Raw genomic sequence first — 23,232 nt, 5'->3', positions numbered from 1 at the left:
AGAGATAGAATATCACAACTGCAAAACATCTTAATCAGTGCAAATGAGCAAATAAGAGAGCATGTGCCAATATGTCTTCCAGTCACTCCACGGGGCCAAGCATCCTTGCTGATTATTACTGATCACCTGTTGACAGCTTTTGACACTGTTGCCTACTCCCTCTTTCTGAAATGCTTAGCTTCGTGAGGGTATGTGTTAAAATCCAGAAGTAAAAATAGTTCAGATCATTTTCAGTGACTGGATCAGAACTAATAAAATCAGACCGCGGTAGAGTTCTCACTGTCACTATATCTCTCTAACATTTATACTAGCCCTTTTCTTAACATTGGTCTCATTAGAGGCTTACTGTATCAGAATTATGCAGACAACTCTTAGATTTTAGTAGATTTTAGCGGGTTGGAATATTAACTCCAGATTAGGATATGCAAGATTAATTACATATGGCCCTCTCCAAAAATACCGATTCAGAAATTACAGCAGGCATAAAGCACTGGTTAGAATTGTAATACGTCTAAGGCAGTACAATAACCTTTCATCAGCCAGACACAGACTTTGGGTCTGATTTAGAGTTTGGTGCTAAGGTTACTCAGTCACCACATTATGTAAGTCCTGATTGCCTTATGACAAGTGCCATGAGATTTGTTCCAAAGCACTTGTAATAAGGAGGATAGGATAATTGTCACGTCTGTAACTGAGTAACTAATCTGCCAAACTCTAAATTAGGCTCTTTGTTGGCTGTGCATGGCAGTCAAGGTCCACTTCCAGTGTCTTTGTCTTCTCCAGCACTATATCTATTTATAAGTGCTCCACAGCATCATTGTGACAAAATACAACACCAGACCAATATAGTGCGTTGACCTTACGGCAAGGCCCATCTTTAACCTGCACATTCTTGGCTGAGAACAATATAGTTCTGTAGACTGTTCCCTTAGGGAGATAAACTTTAGAATGCTCTCCTAGTTACTATTCTATTTCATGAACCTTATGTCTAATATCTACCTACCACTGTTAAGGCCACCTCCACCCAGTTGGCACTGAGTTAAGTGGCACCTAGAGACTTGCTACATGTACTGCCATAAACAAATGCTTTCATCTCAACACAATCAGGAGTGTCCAATGGTTTAGATGGATGCAGAACACCGAAACTGCACAGCCTCTGTTATTCACTTTGGGTAGAAGATGATGGTAACTATTATGAGTAGTGTCGAACTGATGAATGCCCAAAAATATGATTATAGAGACACATGCATTAGTGTATGAGATGGTCTTGTGGTATCAAAAGAATGGGTGCCACGTTTACAGTTATTATCTCCACTAAGTGCATGTTGACCGAATGATCACCAGGTAAGCTAAAAAGGCTTTTCCGTTGATTTAAGTTATGGAGTGACTCCTAAAAGATGATTAAACTAGAAGTTAAGACTCCTTCAAAGTGGTTAGGGAGCACTACATGGATCATTTTCTACATGCATTCATGTATACTTGGCAGATTAGTAAATCCAGGGTACAGAGTTAAAAGAATATAGTGCTAATTTTCATCTGGGGCTTGGGGTAGTGACATGGACACCAGTACTTCCATTCCAGGTTACGTAGGTAATTACAGATTTACAGGCTGTTTAGCCTTAACAAATTTGCCAGGCTGTGCATGCCTATAGAATTGTTGCACATCTTGGAATACAATTTTTTCTAGTTTCATTTGTTACTGATTGAACTAGAAATTTTGAGAAACTTCGAATAAGGAAATTAAAATTTTAATTTAAAGAAGTTTAAGCCTTTAGGGAAAGTACACCCACTTTTTTTTTTTTTTTTGGTTCAGGTGCATGCATACTGAAAATGGTTTAACAAAGATTCAGCTAAAATGTCAGGAGTTAAAAATTACAGTTAAGTAATTCATACTCCCTTTCTCGTTGTCCATGTGTTTATACCACAGAATACTTACATAAAATGAAACATTCAGCCTTTCTGCAGTCTCTTACCACTGTGGTAAAATTTGAGATTGACAACGAAGAGACCGAATCATGTACTAAAAATAGGCATAGAAGAGATGATTGTGGAAACTGAAACCGGAGCAGGGCCTCAAATGGACCTAAGACTAAGGTTGACATTAATTTGAAATTCAAAGAAGGAATGAGAAAAGGGATTTTGACCTACTTATTACACCGCTTCTGGTAACAGAATCTATCCGACATACTATAAGAGTTAGGATATAATTGATATTTTTTCCTCTGTTCACTGTAAAAATAATGTATTCTTAGCTGAAGTGTATTACCAATAGCACCTTTTTCTCATACTACTTTGTTAAATTGAACATTCTTCTACTTGTACCCTAGAGCCATTTGCCTATCTCTGCTCTTATTTCTGGTTTGGATTTTTACATTTGCAGGTCACAGAAGCCCCCAGGGCAGTGGATGAAATGACAGTGAAAGGGTTATGATGAAATAGTTACGTAATAGTGCCTCCAATATGTTTATGAAGTGTACGGTTGCAGTAAGTTGGTATAGTGGACTATAAAATAATATTCCCATTCCCAGAAAACAATTATATATTTATATACATACATACTAACGATTGGTGTTCACCAGTAGGTAGTTATAGTTTGGACCTAGTTGTCTTAGGAAAAACATTGACATTTTTTAACTAAATCTTCAGAACTAGTGTGCCAGTCACTTCAACTGCTGCCTGGAAAGAGCTGGGGTGATTCGTCAAGCAGGGCCTGAGAAAGAGAGGTCCCAAAATGTGTTTTCCCCGTGGTATTTCCTATAGGGATTTTAGACACAAATACAGCCCGAACCGCTGAACGGAGTTATGCTAGATTTGGCAGAAAGCTAGATCTAGGTCCAGAAAGATCTCTTTTTGTAATGTGGTGTACATCTGTTAAGTAGTTTTGGAGGTATTAATGAAAAAATATTTATGTATATCTAGAGGCGCAGATCCACACACCAACAGCAATGCTGTGATTGGCTGGCAGCATCCTAAAAGAAAAGTTGCCGCTGGCATTTTGTCAGTCTGGACACTGGTTCGGGTGGGTGGGGGCATAAAGGGTAAATCGGATATAAGGGGTCAAGATATTGCTATCCTGACCCCAGGGTACTGATTGAGTGGTCTGTGAGGGACCAATCATGGGAAGGAAATTGCCCCAAAACATTTTTTTTGCGGTGTGGAAGGATCTGCGGATCCTCTGCAACACTCAGTGTGTCCCCTATGTGAATTTGCGACAGATCCGCTGATACAGACCAAAATTGAAAAAAACAAATACACCCATCCACATATCCACACACTCACACACCGACCCAGAAAACCACAGCCACACCCAGTCACAGACCCACACAGTCACTCACACACCAACTTATTCCCCATTCAACCACTCACACACCCACCCACTCACACAGCCCATACAGCCAATTACACAAACACTCACAGACCTACAAAACCACTCACAGACCTACAGAACCATTCACACACCCACACAGCTCTCAGGCGCACTCACACAACCACACCCACCCACTCAGTCACCCATACAGTGATTCACACACCCGCTCACAGAGAGACATCATGGGGTTGGCTACATATAGAGTGGTTGGCTGCATGGCGTGGCTGCAGGTAGCACCCCACTGCTCACAGCGTGCGATTGGCTGCAGTCCTGTGCAGTGGCAGTTGGATTACCGTATGATAATTGAATATTACTTTAGTTTAAAAGCCCTAGAGATTCACCGAAAAAAACAAAGGTTACAGGGATTTTATAGTTAGGAAGTAGAATTAAAAACTCTTAGAAATTCACTGAGAAAATGAAGGTTACAGGGACTTGTAGTTAGGTTCAGATTTTACACGGATAAAGCCATAGAAATTCACCAGTTATACTTATCTCAAGAAACTGTAACTCGTGCTCTAAAGTAACTATAATGCACGCCCTTGCCATGCACTGCCAATTAACCCACATATTACATCAGTCATGACATCTTCTTTGACATCATTGATAATATCACCGCAACATTTGCAATAAAACTATTGATGAGAAAACTGTGCATGGCGGGGATTGCAAGGGCATGAGTGGGTTGGCTTAGGGGAGTCAAAATGTGATATTTCCCATTTTAATTCATGTAGTATTCTTCCTCCCCAATACCAAAAAATGGGTGACTGGAAATAACCTAACTTGGCATGAATGTATAACTTTACTCAAGAAGGCATCTTTACTTGGTATTATGTAGTGTAAATCCATTAAGTACTTTCAGAGAAATTACCATTACAAAAATGTGTCGGTATACTTCAAACGGTTAAAATGTAGAGATTGCAGTAGCGTTACGCTATATGATTGTACCCCCTGCAAAATATGATGAGAGGCCTCTGACTGTCCAATTTCCCAGAAATGTACTTGGCCCTAGGGCTAAATTGGTTCCCTTGAAGGGTCGGCGGATCACCTGTACCATAGGGTTTGAGGGGGATTGTTATGCCCCTGGGTCCTCAAACTCTTCTTAGCAGACTGTCCTTGGACATAAATTGAAACAATTGTCACCCCTTCCTCCGCAGTGCAGCAAGGGAATCCTATTTCTTCCGTCTTCCATTTCAGGTCCATGTTACCACAGTTTTGTCTCCCTGAACTCTTTAAAAAAAAAAAGAAAAACACAAATGGCAGTAACCCCCACACCTTACCACTAACTCCTGCTGTGCATGGCCAAAAGCTGTGCCCAGCAGAAATCGACTGCTGCAGTGGGTTAGCCACAGTTAGGACCTGCACCCAACTTCTATATGTAGTATGTAATAAAAAATGAAAGAAATTCTTTGCAAAAGACAATGTCGAAGGGAACTTTTGGTTAGCTTTATTTGTATCACCTTACCTTATGTTTAAGAAAAATAAGTAGTTCACTAATAAAAATACAGTTAAAATGCAGTTATGTTTACAGAACAAGACCTATAAAACACTAAATCTTTCAGTTACGGTAAGGTAAACTAACCAGAACTTGCTTCCTAGTCTTGCATTGCTCATGACCTCATAAACTCAGATTATTCATATATTTCCTGTGTTGTTTGATAAAATAATTGTAAAATGTCTTCATTAAAGTGTTTGGTTTCAAAGACATGGCATTGCAGGTAGGTCACTTCTCTGTTTTACTAAATGGCAAAGAAGATTACATTTCAACCATGGATTATGTCTTAAAGTGCCAGTTGGTGGTTCTTATGCAAGTCCCATAATGAAGGTTTGCCCCAGTTTAGTCATCTGAAACTCACACAAATGAATCTAAAATATGTATTATGTGAATCATTTTGGCTAAAGTATATTGACTGTAAAATACGTAAAATGTGTAACAGTTTATGCACCAACACAGAACATGCAGCAAACCCTTAGTGTAATTTTCTCCAAGTTCAACGAAATGCAAGTAAATTGATGCATGTTTATATTTTTTAAGGACCAAAGTAATGAGGACAAGCACGCAGATGATTTTATAGTAAGTTTAAATTCAATATTTTACCTCCCTCTAGTTACCAAGAACATTGAAAGTACTCTGTTCTGTCTCTGGAATATGCTCACTTTCCATTATTTTACAGCACACATTTCCTGCTTGTTTTCTTGATCTAACATGTCTCTATCCCTCATAACTTTCCTTTTGCTCATGTTTTTTATGTCTTAAGCCTTTTCACCATCCATTTGAAACATTAAACAATATTCTCTTTAACTTTTATTTGCTCATTCTTTACATAGATTATTTTCAACCTTTAAATGTGAACAAGTTACCTGTAGTTGAATTAATGACTTTTAGCCATAATTGTGATTTTCCTTAACTACGTATCATTCGTTTATGATGAAAAACCCAGCTCATCTGGATTAAAAAATGTGATAATCATGGACAGTATGGTTGCATTCACCAACATGCACTTACACAACAAAATTGGTTACTAATTTAATATGTACATTTATTGCTGTAGTCTTTTAAGTTAAGTTTGTTCATCTCTGCCTAAGAGGAATGAAGGACTGCACTATTCCTGTAAAATAGTACATTTCACACTGAGAAGGCAATGTACAGTTCTGAAGCTCCTTGTCTTCTCTGATACACCATGCAATTGTGCAGCAAAATGCATGTGTTTTCACTTTCAAAGTGTTCTAAATTGTGCAGAAAACTGAAACTGTATTTGAAAATCCACACAGGAAATTCATTGGCTCAAGTAAGGCATGTTAACATCATTAAAAACCTAGGAACACACATGCTGCAGTATCATACTTATTTATGGAACATTTCAAGCTGCATGGTTGTTCTAGAGGTAGAGGTCACTGAGTTAGTTCATTGTATTGTGGTATATAAACTGTAAATTGTAAACTTCGCACTTGCATAGCGCACTACTCACCTGTTAGGGTCTCAAGGTGCTGTACGCATACCGCTGTGGAACCCCTCCTGGCTTTTCCCTGTGAGGCACCCACTCCTGGGCAACCCCAAGGGTGAAGCCAGGCATCCAAGCGCTGTCAGGGCCGTTGTGGAGATTAAGCAAGCTATTGCCCAGAGTTACAGAGTGGGACCCATTAATTAGATTAGGCACCAAGGCGAGAATTATCTGGTCCAAGGGAATTGAGCCCAAGACCCGCCAAGGCGGGAATTGAACCCTGGTCCCAGGCCAGCTCTCTGCATTAGGGTCTGCCTCTCTAACCATTGTGCCACACTTCTCCACTGGTATACTAATTGGTATATTAATTAGTATATTAATGTCATTACACAACTCAGCTCTAATCCTTTTCTTGTTTGTGACAAAAGCATATACCCATTGCACCCAATAAAGTTTGTGCATTTTCTTCATCCCTGTGATCCCTTTAACAGCTCTGTGAAAAGTTCTCCATGCGGGCCGTTCAATGTAGCACAGACTTGGTTAATCTACACGCCCAGAAAGCTCTTTACAGAATCACAAGATCGACATATCCCCAAGCTGAGCCACTTTTCAAGTCTTTTTATACCTTTGTAGGAATTCATGGATTATCAAAGACCCTTGATATATTTTGGAAAGGAATAACTTTACAAATGAAATAAAATATGTGCAAGAGAAATTTATTACTGAACTCCGCTGTCTTTTTATCTTACTCTTTGATGCTGAGTAGGCATTTGATAGCTTGAAGTGAGTGTTTAATCAAATCAGCTGAGAAAATGTAATTTCAGCCAAAGATTCAAATAAGGTCTTTTTGGTCAATTTAGTGTCTCCCACATTTAGGCTCATACTTCGTACAAGTTTTTCTAAAGACCTTGTCATACAAATAATCGGTGCATTACCATTGATCACGGAGGACATGCATAGAAAATGTGTGGCATAGACTCCACTTTACAAGAACATAGCCTACATTCCTTCCCAGTTGGTGCAACTTTTCATTTGGGAATGAAACACTGGGAAATTTGACCTTTCTGCAGGGTCACCCCTATGTATTTTACTTTTTTGCTGCACTTTACCCCTGCTAATCCGTGGTAAAGCTTTTGTGCTTCTTCTTTCAACATGTTAAAATTTATATACTGATTGGCATTTTGAACTTACCTCTACGTCCCTAGTATATGACACAGTTTATCCAGGGCTTGTAAGTTAAATGTCACCAGTGGGCTGGAGCACTCATTGTGCCACCCACTACAGTTGCGATGCAGACCTGCCAACAGTAGCCTGGCTTTGCAGGCTTAATCTTCAAATTAGCCCTGTGAAACCTAAATCTTTCATTTAAATATCAATAAGTCACTCCTAAGGTAGACCCACTTCTCCATAGAGTAGGGTGCATGGTTTTTCAAAGTAGGACATGTAGAAGTTTAATAGTCTACGCATCCTTACAGTTAAAGTATAAAAGCGATTTTCACTGTAACAAGTCTGGTTGCATCCATACCGAAACCCTTGATTACATTAGAGTACCTTACAGTGCTAATTTCGAATTGGTAACAGCTAAATAAATTGTTAAAGCACTCTTTTTAATAGTTTGGCAAAATTGGATTTAATTGTATAGTTGAATTTTGTTTAACTATTACAGAAAAGGTAATTTAGAAAAGTTACTTTTGCCTGCCTAAAGCCTTCAATTGCCTTTCTGTAAGTATTCAGGTGTCACCTGACTGCTTGATGGCACCCTGTGGTGACATGTAAACTGCTCCCAGGACAGAAACAATAGGCCTTGAGGGTCTGAGGGGGGGGTTTGGTCCTCGATGATCTGGGTGGCGTGTCAAAACCCTTGGTGAACTTCAAAGGAACCTCTCCCATCACAGGCAGATGTAGCTCATACTTGGGCCTGCCTCCCTTTTTTTCCTTCTAGTCATCCAGGACCCAGCCTCAGTGGGAGGAAGAACTGCCCCAGAACTGGTTTAGAGTCGTCACCATGGTGGGACTGTGAACATCCTTTATGAAATTGCAGTGTCAGATCCTCCTTGAAGGTCACATCCTATTTGACTGTATTGTGGATGTTTACAAATAACATTTGGGATGGCCTTCAAAGTAGGAAACATTGTGCCAAAACACTTAGGGGGTCATTCTGACCTCGGCGGTAAAAGGCCCTTACCGCCGGTCAGAAGACCGCCATAACACCGCCGCGGCCGCGGTTAACCGCCACGGTCATTCTGACCCACAACGGCCAAACCTCCAAAAATCCGTCCTCCACTGCAGCCCGCCACATCAGCGGGCAGCGAGAAACTGGAGATGACCAAACCTCCACCGTCACGCCAACAGAAATACGCCCATGCCATTACGACCCACGAATCCACACGGCGGTCATTCAAACGCGGTATTCCATTGGCGCTACACACCGCCGCGGTCAGAATACACACACAGCACCAAAACACAGCCACATTGGACAATTTGAAATACACACACCTGATACACATACACACACCACTCCCACACAATCAACCAACTATAAAACACACACCCACATCACCCACAAACCCCTGCGACCATAATTACTGAGAGAAGGAGAGAGAGACACAGCAGACAATCCATAGCAAGACACACTGAGGCACACTACACCATCACACACACCACATAGTAGCACAAAGCACCACTCACCAACATACTTATCATCACATACACCACCCCACACCTCACCCACACCACCCCATGGCACCCCAAAGGCACCCACGCTTTTCGGACCAAGAACTCCGGGTCATGGTGGAGGAAATCCTAAGAGTGGAACCCCAGCTCTTCGGCTCGCAGGTGCAGCACACCAGTATAGCTAGGAAGGCGGAGCTATGGCAGCGGTTCGTGGACAGGGTCAACGCGGTGGGACAGCATCCCAGGAATAGGGAGGACATCCGCAAAAGATGGAACGACCTACGGGGGAAGGTCCGATCGATGGTCTCCAGGCACAACATCGCGGTCCAGAAGACTGGCGGCGGACCCCCACCCACCCCTCCCGAATTCACATCGTGGGAGCAAGAGGTCTTGAACATCCTGCATCCTCAGGGCCTCGCAGGAGTAGCCGGAGGAATGGACTCTGGTAAGTCCAATCTCAACTACTATATCCCCCCCACCCCACCAGCATGCCAACCCACACCCCCACCCTCACCCCCAACCCCCCAGCACACATCCTCCCTGACAATGTCTCACCAGCACAACCCACCCGTCCCAACACCAACTCCTGCATGCCAACACAAATCATGGGCACCCATCACCTAAGCATGACCACTGCACTAACCCCCCCCCCCCACTAACTACCCTCACAACACCTCCCTCAAGGGAATGCCTGCACTGGGGGACAAGGGCACCCATAACACGCACGCTATTGCACACACAGAAACAATAACCAAACTCTCTTACCCGATGCAGGACCCGAACGACAACACACCAGCCAGGAGGGTCCAGAAGTGTCCATCCCACCACCGGAACAGGCCCACACTGAGGATAGCAGCTCTGTCGACAGTGAACCTGATGACCAGCCCGGACCATCGGGGACCTCTGGGCAGTCGGTTCCCCTCAGGCAGCTCAGGCCACACCAGACCCGACCCCCTCTGCCAACACCAGCACAGCTCCCACCCAGCGGGCCCATGCCTCTGTCTCTAGGACAGCTCAATCAGCGGTGTGTCTGCCACTACAGGGCACCCAGGCTAACCCAACACCCCAACAACAACAGGGACCTGGGGGCAGTGGTAGCGGGCACACTGTCCAGGGGACAGAGGCCGGGGGAAACCGGGCAGCTCGGAGGGCTGCTGTGCGACAGGGGGGGGAGGAGAGGCCCAGGGAACCCACTCTCCAAGAGGCCCTCACCACCCTCATGGGGGCATACCACCACTCCCAAGAAACGATGGCGACGGTACTGGCCAGGTTCACTGAGATCCAGGCACAGCAGGAGGAACGCTACATGGGGTTCAGGGAGGAGCTGAGAATCATCGGGACCGCAATGGGGACCATCGTCCTGGCCCTCCACAGGATAGAGGACGCGCTGCGGGACCATGGTGCACCACACAGGGCCCCTGTCACTAGCCCGGACCAGGAACAGCCTACCACCTCCGCCGGCGCTAGTGGACAGGAGGTCCCAACACCTCGACAGCCCCCCAGAACCCCACCTCCTGCTGAAGAACAACCACCCCGTAAGAGGAGCCTGAGACCAAAAAAAAAGACAGAGTAGGATGTCAAGCAGGACATACCCCCTCAAGTCTTCCCACTGTCCCACATTGCCACCCTGTCCAACCATGAACTGCCTATGCTCCATCCTTCCACAGGCAAAAGGACAATGCACCTGTGAGACTGAGAACTGGACTCTGCCATGGATATTCCTCCACCCCCACCCATCACCCTTAGAATCACATGTACCGATATCTAGCACTGTAAATAAATCACATTTTGCACACAAATCTGTTTTGAGTCATGCTGTATTATTAACAAATGTATTACATATTACTGTTCAATTTCTGTTCTGTCAATTAGTCATGACAACATACCAATGTCAATACGCTGTATTTCATGGGCGAACCAAGCAGAAGTCAGGTACTGAGTCAGACAGCACTGAGAAGGGAAGGGAAAGGCAAAAATTAATGAAAAACATCTGTGGGGAACTACAGAAAGTACAGATGCAGGAGGCTATAAGCAATTGTGAAATGGCGTGGGTGATTCTTACCTGTGTGTTACTGGAAATACTGTTGTATCACTCTGTCCCTATTGTCTGTGTCGTCCTCAGAGTCTTCCTCCTCTTCACTCTCCACAGGCTCCACGGCTTCTACAACACCACCATCTGGACCATCCTCCTGCAGGAAAGGCACCTGGCGTCGCAAAGCCAGGTTGTGGAGCATACAGCACGCCACAATGATATGGCACACCTTCTTTGGTGAGTACATTAGGGATCCACCTGTCATATGCAGGCACCTAAACCTGGCCTTCAGGAGCTCAAAGGTTCGCTCAATCACCCTCCTAGTACGCCCATGGGCCTCATTGTACTGTTCCTCTGCCCTGGTCCTGGGATTCCTCACTGGGGTCAATAGCCACGGCAGGTTGGGGTAACCAGAGTCACCTATTAGCCACACACGCTGTCTCTGTAGCTGTTCCATCACATAGGGAATGCTGCTATTTCGCATAACATACTCGTCATGCACTGACCCTGGGAACTTGGCATTTACATGGGAGATGTACTGGTCAGCCAAACAGACCACCTGGATATTCATTGAATGGTAATTCTTCCTGTTCCTGTACACCTGTTCATCGTCATTTGGGGGGACTAAAGCCACATGGGTCCCATCAATTGCACCAATGATGTTGGGGATGTGTCCAAGGGCATATAAATCAGCTTTCACTGTAGGCAAATCACCCTCCTCTGGGAAAATGATGTAGCTCCGCATGAGTTTCATCAGGGCAGACAACACTCTGGATAAGATCTTGGAAAACATAGGCTGAGACATCCCAGATGACATGGCCACTGTTGTCTGGAATGAGCCAGTTGCAAAGAAATGGAGGACAGACAGAACCTGCACTAGAGGGGGAATTCCTGTGGGTTGGCGGATGGGGGACATCAGGGCTGGCTCCAGCTGGGCACACAGTTCATGGATGGAGGCTCGGTCAAGTCGGTATCGTAGTATTATGTTGCGTTCTTCCATTGTGGACAGGTCCACCAGCGGCCGGTACACGCGAGGATTCCTCCTTCTCATCGCTAGTCCCAGCGGACGGTGCCTAGGAAGGAGAATATGGAGTACAGAGTCAATCCACTCACAGGTACGTACAACACAGCTTGCACAGTACAGGTAAATGTATGGTTTGATATGTTTGTATGTGTGCCATTGCAAGGCCTAGGCCTGTGTGACGCATTAGAAATTAAGCCATGTGGGCCCTTGAAATGGCCGATGCCTGACCTGTGAAGTGGGACAATGGGATGTGAGGTCACTGCGCTGGCGGGGCACACCGTGGCGGTAGGCGGTCGAAGACCGCTGTGCGAAGACGCATTGGTTAACATTGAAGCCTATGGGTTTCAGGAGCCAATGACGATGTGCGCCGGCGGTCGTGGGACGCACCGCCGCGGTACGCACCGCTGCGGGCGTGACCGTCATTTTCTATCTGCTCAATCATTCGAGACCTGATCATCCACAGGAGAGGACCTATACTGCAAGTGCTGCTGTGAACTCGGTCTGGAAGTGACAATGGCTGCTGCTACTGGTGAAAGGGCCCCCGCCTTCAGTTCAGAAGAGTTGGAGAAGCTCGTGGACGGGGTCCTCCCCCAGTATGCGCTACTCTACGGTCCTCCAGACCAACAGGTGAGTACACTCAGTGCACATTGAATGGGTTATGCCTGTGTGGAGGGGGGGGGATGTAAGTTGGTGGGGTGTGGAGGGAATGAGGAGTGCAACGCACGACAGATGAGAGAATGGGAACCATGACAAGGTTGGGGAGGGGGGGGCATGTACTCCAAACATGCAGATATGTGACGGTTTCTCTTTCCCACCCTGTACATGTCAAACAGGTGAGCGCCCACCAGAAAATCGATATTTGGTGTGCCATCGCCAAGGAAGTCCGGAACTTGGGGGTCTACAACAGACGGGGCACCCACTGCCGCAAGAGGTGGGAGGACATCCGCCGCGGAACGAGGAAGACCGCAGAAACACTGATGGGGATGGCCTCCCGACCTAGGAGGGGTGCCAGTCGCACCATGACCCCCCTGTTGTCCCGGATCCTGGCGGTGGCCTACCCTAATTTGGATGGGCGCTTGAGGACAGCACAGCAGACACAAGGGGGTGAGTATCCGCACATTCTCCTATCTGTATGCGCATTGGAGGCGTCTGGGTGGGGGAGGAGGGCTGTGGGTGACATTAGGCCAGGGCGCTCTCTGTAGTGTAGTCCGCTCCCTTAGGCATGGCCCTGTGCCCCCGCCCCCCACCTCTGTAGGGTGCCAAGTGCAGCTACCCATGCTCCAGCATCACACATGTGCGCGTGTGTTGTCCCTAGACCTGTTTGCCTAGTCAGAAGTACTGAGTAGTGTACCCCAAGTTCGCGACTTAGTGCACGAGGCACCTGTGTCTGTCCTCTCCGCAAAGGGTATTGCTAAGGCATGCACTCAACTTTGTTTCATTTCTCCCCCCACCCTAAATCTTTGTCTTCTTGTGTTTTAGCATCATCAGGCGGAGGAGATTTGGCGTCGGAGCAGGAGGGAGCTGCAGGTCACCAGGCCCCGGTGGGCACTGACACAGAAACCGAGGGCACCAGTGATCCGGAGGGCGAGGGGAGCACCACAACGGGGGCCGGTGGAGACACCAACGACACGGACACGTCCTCGTTTGGGAGCTCCCTAGCGGTGGCGGCACCATCTGTGCCCCCCGCAACAACAGGTACAGCCGTCACCCAGTGCACCAGCACCGCCCTCCCAGCAGCCCCTCAGTCTTCGCTCCGTGGCCGCTCGGCCAGGAAGGCGCACGTCTCCTTCGCCCCAGGCACCTCAGCCCCTGCCTCTGTTACCCCTGCTGCCCTCAGTGCGGAGCTCATTGACCTGGTGAGGACGGTCATTGTTGGGCAGACTACCCTTCTGAATGCCATCCAGGGGGTGGAAAGGGAGGTGCATCGGAGCAATGCCTACCTGGAGGGCATTCATTCGGGTCAGGCTGCCCATCAACGAGCGTTCACTGCTCTGGCCTCAGCACTGACGGCAGCCATTGTCCCTGTCTCCAGTCTCCCTCTTCTATCTGCCTCCACCCTTTCTCTGTCTCCTGTACCTCAACCTATCCCATCCACACCATCAGACCAGCCTGCACACACCTCAACACCCAAGGCCAGCTCATCCAAACATAAGCACCACAGAAAACACAAGCATTCACCCAAGCAACACACAGATGCAGACATATCAACAGTCACTACCACCTCTGTGTCCCCGTCCTCCTCGTCTCCCTCCTCCCTCCCTGTGACGTCTACACTCACACTTGCATGCACCCCAACATCAGCCAGTTCTTCCACCACCAGCAAACCCTCCACTACAGTCCGCACACCTGCAGTCACCACCCCCACTGGCATTTACACGTCCCCTGTGTCCTCTCCCACTGTGTCTGTCACCCCCTCTTCCAAGACACATAAACGCAGGCAGACACCCAAACAACAGCCAACCACCTCACCACAGCCTACGTCCCAGTCACCTGCACCCAAGGACAGCACACCTGGCTCTCATACAACCACATCCTCTTCCTCCACTTCTCTTACCACTACTCCTACCCCTTACCTTGGTCCCAAGAAAAATTACCTCTCCAGTTTTGACCTCTTTCCCTCCCCCGACCCACCCCCTCAAACTGGGAAAAGTCCCAAGGGCACCTCAGCCACCACCAGCCCAACTTCTACAGTGCAAGTGGTGCATGGCATGTGGAGTCCACCCTTTGGCGGCAGTAACACTTCAGTGAGCAGCAAGGGGACAGCCAGCCCCCCCCCAGGCAAGAGGACCCGGAAATTGAAGGGCCGCCGTGAGCGGACAGAGACGGCTGCCCCCAAGGAGGTGACTCCGGCCACTTCACCGGCCACAGCAGCCAGGGGAGGCAAGGGCCCGAGAGCCCCATCTAAGGAGCGGAAGGACAGCAGGGTGGAGAGGACAACTACCAGGAGCGCGGCTCAGGAGGGCCCCACAAGCCCCATCCCGGCTGCAAGGGACGACACCAAAGGGCCCAGGACTCACTCCCCGAAGGGGCCTGACACAGCACGGTCGGAGGGCGAGTGAGCAGGGTGTCCAGGCCAGGTATGACTCCCTTGACATACTGCAAGAGCACCGCTGAACAGGGCCCCGCCGCGAAGACAGGTACCGCTGAACAGGGCCCCGCCGTGAAGACAGGTACCGCTGAACAGGGCCCCGCCATGAAGACCGGTACCGCTGAACAGGGCCCCGCCGTGAAGACAGGTACCGCTGAACAGGGCCCCGCCGTGAAGACAGGTACCGCTGAACAGGGCCCCGCCGTGCAGAAGAGCACCGCTGAACAGGGCCCCGCCGTGAAGACAGGTACCGCTGAACAGGGCCCCGCCGTGAAGACAGGTACCGCTGAACAGGGCCCCGCCGTGAAGACAGGTACCGCTGAACAGGGCCCCGCCGTGCAGAAGAGCACCGCTGAACAGGGCCCCGCCGTGCAGAAGAGCACCGCTGAACAGGGCCCCGCCGTGAAGACAGGTACCGCTGAACAGGGCCCCGCCGTGAAGACAGGTACCGCTGAACAGGGCCCCGCCGTGAAGACAGGTACCGCTGAACAGGGCCCCGCCGTGCAGAAGAGCACCGCTGAACAGGGCCCCGCCGTGAAGACAGGTACCGCTGAACAGGGCCCCGCCGTGAAGACAGGTACCGCTGAACAGGGCCCCGCCGTGCAGAAGAGCACCGCTGAACAGGGCCCCGCCGTGAAGACAGGTACCGCTGAACAGGGCCCCGCCGTGAAGACAGGTACCGCTGAACAGGGCCCGGCCGTGAAGACAGGTACCGCTGAACAGGGCCCGGCCGTGAAGACAGGTACCGCTGAACAGGGCCCCGCCGTGCAGAAGAGCACCGCTGAACAGGGCCCCGCCGTGAAGACAGGTACCGCTGAACAGGGCCCCGCCGTGAAGACAGGTACCGCTGAACAGGGCCCCGCCGTGAAGACAGGTACCGCTGAACAGGGCCCCGCCGTGCAGAAGAGCACCGCTGAACAGGGCCCCGCCGTGAAGACAGGTACCGCTGAACAGGGCCCCGCCGTCTCAAGCACCGCTCCGCTGGGCCCTTCCTGTCAAGCACCGCTCCGCTGGGCACTTCCTGTCAATTACCGCTCCGCTGGGCCCTTCCTCTCAAGCACCGCTCCGCTGGACATCGCCATGTCATGCACTGCTGCGCTGGGTCCCGCCGTCTCAGGCACTGTTTATGGTTCACTGTGCCCACCATGCCTCCTCCTTGACCAGTGGACTCTGTAATCCACCTGAGAGACTGTGGCTTTGCACTCCCCAGGATGGCACAGTGGGCAATCCACCCACTGTAGAGACATTGAGAGACTGTGGCTTTGCACTCCCCAGGATGGTCCAGTGGGCAATCCACCCACTGTAGAGACATTGAGAGACTGTGGCTTTGCACTCCCCAGGATGGTACAGTGGGCAACCCACCCACTGTAGAGACATTGAGAGACTGTGGCTTTGCACTCCCCAGGATGGTACAGTGGGCAACCCACCCACTGTAGAGACATTGAGAGACTGTGGTTTGCACTCCCCAGGATGGTCCAGTGGGCAACCCACCCACTGCAGAGACTTGAGAGACTGTGGCTTTGCACTCCCCAGGATGGTACAGTGGGCATGGTGGCTCCTCGTGGATCTGGCGTCGTGGACTCATGTGGCTGTGGTGGCCCCCCCTTCCCTTCCCCCTGAGGTGCCTGTAGTTTTGACATCAGATGCCCCTGCAGTGTTCTCTCCAAAGGACTCAGGTCTCGTGTGTGGGCTTTGCCCTTGTTTCGCAGAACCTTGGCCCACGGACATGTTAGATTCGTAGGATGTGCAGGACTTGTTACTTCAGTGATACACTGATGTGTATATCTTTTTGGTTTTTGTAAATATTTTTCACGGTTGCTCAATTATTTCCAGGTGCTTTTTTTGTACATGAAAATTTATTCCAAATTTGGTTGTGTCATTGTATTTTTAAAGGGTCTTTGTGTGGTGTCACTGTGACTTCCTGCTCTGCATTGGTGTGTACATATTGGGGGGGTGGGGGGGTCGCATATGTGTATGCCCGTAACCTTTCTTCCTCCCCCCTCCCGTGTGTCGTAGGTGCAGTACTCACCGTTGACGTCTGCGCCGGAGTTCGTACTCGTGGTAGATGAGCAGGTAGACGAGAGCAGGTATGATGTTCAATTCGGGTTCCATGCTGTCCGGATTCCGCGTGGAGTGTCTCGAGGTGAGCGTTTTCCATTGGAAATGTCTGTTTCCGCCGTGTTTTTATCGGCGGGGCTCCCGCCCCGGAAAAGGTGGCGGATTGGTGGGTCGTGATAGGGTGGGCGGTACATTGTCTGCCGCCTGGCTGTTGGTGGTGACCGCCGCGCTGTTTGTTTGTTCCGCCGTGGCGGTTGGAGTGTTAATGCGGCGGGCTGTGTTGGCGGTTCCCGCCAGGGTCAGAATTGCATTTTTTTGTCCGCCGGCCTGTTGGCGGGTTGGCCGCCGCTTTATCCCTGACCGCCAGGGTCAGAATGACCCCCTTAATGTGTATCCAGTGTTAAGTTCAGCTCAGCTCTGACTTTACCATACTCCTGTCTCTGAGTTATTTGGGTGTACAGGGATATCTGATAGTGACTTCTAGTTGCAGATTCCTTACCGTCGAATTTTCCCTCAGGCGTCAGACTGGATCCGGAGATTTTTTTCTTCAAGCAATACCCTTGTGCGTTCGTAGGTGGTGTCGGACGACTCCGCAGGTGTTGTTGGCATCGTTGTCGCCATGATGGCGTCGGGAGTAGTTCATAGACACCGCCTCAGCGCAGTGACGTCAGTTCTTTTCTTTCTGCACCCGCACCTGTCTGGAGAGAGCTAACCTGGTTTTGACCCTTTTGTCGAGTTTTTTAGTGAGTTTTTTGGTTCACCGAGGATGTCCCCAAAGACAGGTTTTAAACCGTGCGAGGACTGTCACTGCATGATGTCGGTGACAGATCCGCATCGGGTCTGTTTGTGGTGCCTGGGGCACGACCACGACCCGAAGTCGTGCTCCGAGTGCCAGGCCATGCACCCGAAGGCCTTGAGGGAACGGTCCCTCAAGCTTATGGCGGCATGGCACTCGACTCCTCCTGGGTCCCAGTCTCGCTCGAGGGGAAGGTTTTGAGACCGCTCGTGGACCAACCACCGTTCTTCTTCCTCGAAGTCTTCTGGACAAGGTAAGAAGATAAAGAAGTCGAAGAGATCCCATCACCCTTAGATTTCACCCCGTTGCTCGGCTGATGCAACGCAGGAGGAGCGTCGACGCACGAGGCTTCTGTATCCAGAGCCTGCTTCTGGGTCCGCTCTGCGCTTCCCGGAGTTTCGGGGAGCCTGCACAACCCCTATCCAGTTGAACGTTTTTTTTATGAGGCCATGCACCTCATTTTTGGGCAGGCTTACCCCGATACGGCGCCTTCAGGCCCCGGGGGTTTGTCGGGGGCCTTCGGGTTCCACGCCGACGGCTACGGCCACCGAGGTCCCCTCCGGATCCACTCTCAAATTCGTGCCGGTCGTACCATTGAGACCTTCTCTGTCGGCGGTTTGATTGTCGACGTTCCCAACGTCGGTGGTGCCCACCATCGATGTCGACCCAATCCTTATCCCGGCGACTTGGAGTCAGAACTGCGTTGGCCGACGCTGACTGTGCATTCGATGAGGCCTATTCACCCCAGGTTGGATTCTGACCCTTTTTCTTATGGGTACGAATTCGGGGAAGGATTGGAGGGGTCCCTGGACCCTTATGAATACTACGAAGATCCTAATTTGGACTGGGCACAGGAGTTGGGCGAGGCTAGTGGCCTGGACACTTCTCCAGACGCTGGCATGCTGTCTCCTCCTACCCTGGCTACGACGAAGGGAACAACTTATTCTATGGTGGTCAGTAGGGTGGCTGAGGTCCTTGGCCTTGAGCTGCCTACTATTCATGTCAAGTCAAATCTACTGACGGAGGTGCTTCAGCCAGGGGCTTCCACAATTGAGTCCCTTCTGCCATTCATTGAAGCCCTCACTGATGTCCTTTTGGGTACTTGGTCCAGACCCAATCAATGAATCAATCATTTGTAGAGCGCGCTACTCACACGCAAGGGGGGGTGGGAGGAGTTGCTACTGCTTGAACAACTAGGTCTTGAGGCGTCTCCTGAAGGTCAGCAGGTCCTGGGTCTGCCATAGGTGGATGGGGAAGGGTGTTCCAGGTCTTAGCGGTGAGGTGGGAGAACGATCTGTCGCCGGCTGTAGTCCTGTGGAACGGTGGTGAGGGTGAAGTTGGCGGAGCAGAGCTGTCGGTTAGGGGTGTAGAAGGTGAGTTGTTCATTGAAGGTAGCTGGTCCGGCGTTGTGGAGTGCTTTGTGGATGAGGAGCTTGAAGGTGATCCTCTTGTTGAGGGGGAGCCAATGTAGTTCTCTCAGGTGTGCTGAGATGTGGCTGCGGCGTGGTATGTCGAGGATGAGGCGTGCGGAGGCGTTCTGTATATGTTGCAGTCTTTTCTGGAGTTTGGCCAAGGTTCCCGTGTAGAGAGCATTGCTGTAGTCCAGTCAGCTGCTGAAGAGGCCCTGGGTGACCGTCCTTCTGTTTTTGGTGGGGATCCACCTGAAGATCTAACGGAGCATGCGGAGGGTGTTGAAGCAGGATGATGAGACGGTGTTGACTTGCTGGGTCATGGAGAGCGCTGAGTCCAGGATGAATCCCAGGTTGCGTGCGTGGTTGGTGGGCATCGGTTTGGTTCCTAGAGTCGCTGGCCACCAGGAGTCGTCCCAGGCGGAGGGGGTGGAGCCGAGGATGAGGAACTCAGTCTTGTCCTAATTCAGTTTCAGGTGACTGCTCTCCATCCAGTCGGCGATGGCCTTCATTCCGTCGTGGAGGTTAGTTTTGGCGGTGGCGGGGTCTTTGGTGAGTGAGAGGATCAGCTGGGTGTCATCGGCGTATGAGACGATGTTGAGGTTGTGTGATCGGACGATGTTGGCGAGAGGGCCATGTAGACGTTGAAAAGGGTCGGGCTGAGAGAAGATCCTTGGGGAACGCCGCAGATGGTCTCAGTGGCTTCAGATCGGAAGGGAGGGAGGCGGACTCTCTGGGTTCTGCCGGTGAGGAAGGATGTAACCCAACACAGGGGCTCCTGTGAACAGGACTATCATACAGCACCATCGGCCTGCCCTGAACAACCCTAAATTACTGTTCCAACACCCCACGCCTGAGAGCCTTGTGATCCAGGCATCCTCTTCCTCAGGAGCATTCCCTTCTGCACCCCCCGAATAGGGAATCAAAAAGGCTGGAACAGTTTGGTAAGAAGTTGTTTTCTTCCTCCAGTCTCGCGCTGCAGTCTGTGAACACTGCATGCCTTTTGGGCTGCTATACCCACTCTCTGTGGGATACAGTCGCGCACGTTCTGCCGCAGATACCTGGCAGAGGCCCGTGCTATCGTCTCCCAAGCTGTCACTGATGGGAGCGATGTGCAAGTTCACGATCAGATGTGGGCAGGACACGACCGACTCTCTAGGTAGATCGATTGCGACAACTGTGGACTTGAGGCGCCACGCCTAGTTATGTACATCTGATTTTCCGGGGGATGTCCAACAGACTCTTATGGACATGCCCTTTGATGGCACCGTCTCTTTGGAGACAGTGCAGACTCTGCTTTGGAGAGGTTCAAAAACTCCCAAGCTACGTCTCCGTCCTTTGGCCTTTCCACCGCCCCTCACCCCCAAAAGTTCACCTTTTGCCCCTTTCGTGGCCATGGAAGGGGCTCCCTGTGACGTCCCCATCCAAGAAACTGTGCCACTCATGCTGTTCAGCCGCTGCGTTGCCGGGGACGCAGAATCCTGCGTGGGACAGGGAACCAGCGGTCTACCCAGTTCACCTCTGCCCCTGCTGCAGCCTCCAAACCTCCTAGTCCGTCCCCTCTCTCCGGTCCAGTTGGCAGCAGGATTTGCCAACAACTGTCCCACTGGGAATTCATCTCTACGGACAGGTGGGTTTTGCAGATTGTTTAAAGGGGTTACTCCCTCCCCTTCGAATCTGCCCCACCAGCCATGCCACCATCAGTCAGCCATATTCCAGAGGATCATTTGGTGCTTCAATGCCAGGAAGTTGCTGCTCTCTTGGCCAAGGGAGCCATAGAGAGAAGGTCCCTGCCCCAGAAGTAGGTTGTGGCTGTTATTCCCGCTACTTTCTGGTGCCTAAAAAAGACAAGGGCTTACGTCCTATCCTAGACCTTCGGGACCTCAATCTCTTTCTCAAGAATGAGAACTTCAAGATGCTCATCCTGGCTCAGGTCCTGTCTACCTTGGACCCAGGGGACTGGATGGTAGTGTTGGACTTGCAGGACACTTATTTCCACATTCCCATCCTGTATGCCCACAGACGTTACCTACGATTCGTGGTAGTTCACAAGTACTTTCAATTTATTGTGCTCCCCTTCAGCATTACCAGCGCCCCTCTGGTGTTCACGAAAGTGATGGCCATGGTTGCAGTCTTCCCCTATCTCGAGGACTGGCTGTTGAAGGAGGACTTGCCCCAGAAAGTCGTCTCCCATCTTCAGACTACGGCGAACCTCCTGCACACGCTGGGGTTCACTATAAACATGCCGAAGTCACACCTGACTCCCTCTCAGATGCTCCCTTTCATAAGAGCTGTTCTGGACACGGTGCAGTTTTGGGCTTATCCTCCAGAAAAGCGAGTCCAAGGTATTCAGGCTATGATTCCGATCATTCAGCCTGTCTTGGGTTTCGGTGAGACTGACTCTGAGGCTGCTGGACCTCATGGCCTCCTGCATCCTGCTAGTGACACATGCCAGATGGCATATGCGGGCTCCGCAGCGGGACTTGAAGTTCCAGTGGGCACAGCATCAGGTATATCTCTCCGACATGGTCCAGATCTCAGAGGGGACTAAAAAAGACCCGCAGTGGTGGCTTTCGAATCTGCATTGGGTCCATGGCAGATCCCTCTCCCTTCCCCAGCCAGATCTATCCATAGTGACAGATGCGTCACTTTTGGGATGGAGCGGCCACATGGGAGAGGCGGCGATCAGAGGCTCTGGGCTCTAGCGGAGTCTGGGCTCCATATCAATCTTCTAGAGCTCCTGGAGGTCAGGCTTGCATTGAAAGCATTTTTTCCCTCTCTCAAAGGGAAAGTAGTGCAAGTTTTCAAGGATAACACTACTGCCATGTGGAACTGCAACAAACAGGGCGGAGTAGGATCCTGGACTCTTTGTCAGGAGGCACTGCGGCTTTGGACATGGATGGAACATCAGGACATTACCCTGGTGGTTCAACATCTGGCGGGCTCTCTGAACGCCAGAGCAGACTAACTCAACCGTCAATGCATAGCCGATAACGAATGGCGTCTCCATCCAGAGGTGTCGTATGGTCTCTTTCAGCAGTGGGGAGAGCCTTGGTTAGATCTGTTTGCGCGTTCTCTGCGGAGGCAATGTCAGCTGTTTTGCACGTTGGGGTTTCCAAGGCGGTACTCACTCAGAGACGCTTTTCATCTCGAGTGGAACTCCAGCCTCCTTTACGCTTTCCCGTACCACTTCTGCCCAGAGTTCTCAAGAAGATCGGGAACAACCAGGCCCAAGTTATCTTGGTGTCTCCGGACTAGGTATGGAACCCCGAACTATTGATTATGACCACGGATCCTCCACTCAGACTGCCTCTTCGGGAGGATCTTCTGTTACAGCAGCAGGGGGCGGTTCTCCATCCGAACCTATCCAATCTCCGCCATTATGCATGGAGATTGAGTGGCGGCAGTTGACGGCTTTTGACCGTCCACCCGAAATCTGTAATGTTATCTTGGCAACCAGGCGTCCCTCCACCAAAACGGTTTACGCCTGTCGTTGACCTAAATTTGTGGCATGGTGTACCAACAAATCTGTTGATCCCCTTTCTGCTCCTCTTTCTGAGGTTCTTTTGTTCATCCTTTCTTTAGCCCAGCAGGGCTCTGCTTTGTGCACCATTAAAGGGTATTTATCGGCTATTTCGGCCTTTCTTAGGTTACCTGATCAGCCTTCACTCTTTAAGTCTCCTATTGTCAATCGATTTCTTAAAGGTCTCACCCTTTTATATCCTCCCGCTCCATTTATCTTGCCTCAGTGGGACCTCAATTTTGTCCTTACTTTCTTAATGTGTACTCCATTTGAGCCGATGCACAATTGTTTTTTAAGGTTCCTCATTTTTAGGACTGTTTTTC

The 23,232-nt window shown here is 49.9% G+C and overlaps 1 protein-coding gene across 6 annotated transcripts in view; it reads left to right on the top strand.

Annotated features, from left to right (window-relative positions):
- Window positions 1–23,232, top strand: part of OSBPL9 (oxysterol binding protein like 9) — an 875,847-nt gene that overhangs the window by 415,651 nt on the left and 436,964 nt on the right. For 4 of the 6 annotated variants that reach the window (XM_069232679.1, XM_069232677.1, XM_069232681.1 and 1 more), the window contains one exon: window positions 5,400–5,438. The exons of the other annotated variants lie outside the window; for them this stretch is intronic. In XM_069232679.1, coding sequence (XP_069088780.1) covers window positions 5,400–5,438 — 39 coding nt within the window. The remainder of the gene's footprint in view (window positions 1–5,399; window positions 5,439–23,232) is intronic. 6 annotated transcript variants of the gene reach the window in all.

Source organism: Pleurodeles waltl, chromosome 4_2, assembly GCF_031143425.1.
Source record: "Pleurodeles waltl isolate 20211129_DDA chromosome 4_2, aPleWal1.hap1.20221129, whole genome shotgun sequence".
Classification (NCBI taxonomy): domain Eukaryota; kingdom Metazoa; phylum Chordata; class Amphibia; order Caudata; family Salamandridae; genus Pleurodeles; species Pleurodeles waltl.
The sequence above is the reverse complement of the archived record's forward strand: the minus strand, read 5'-3'. Positions and strand labels throughout refer to the sequence as shown.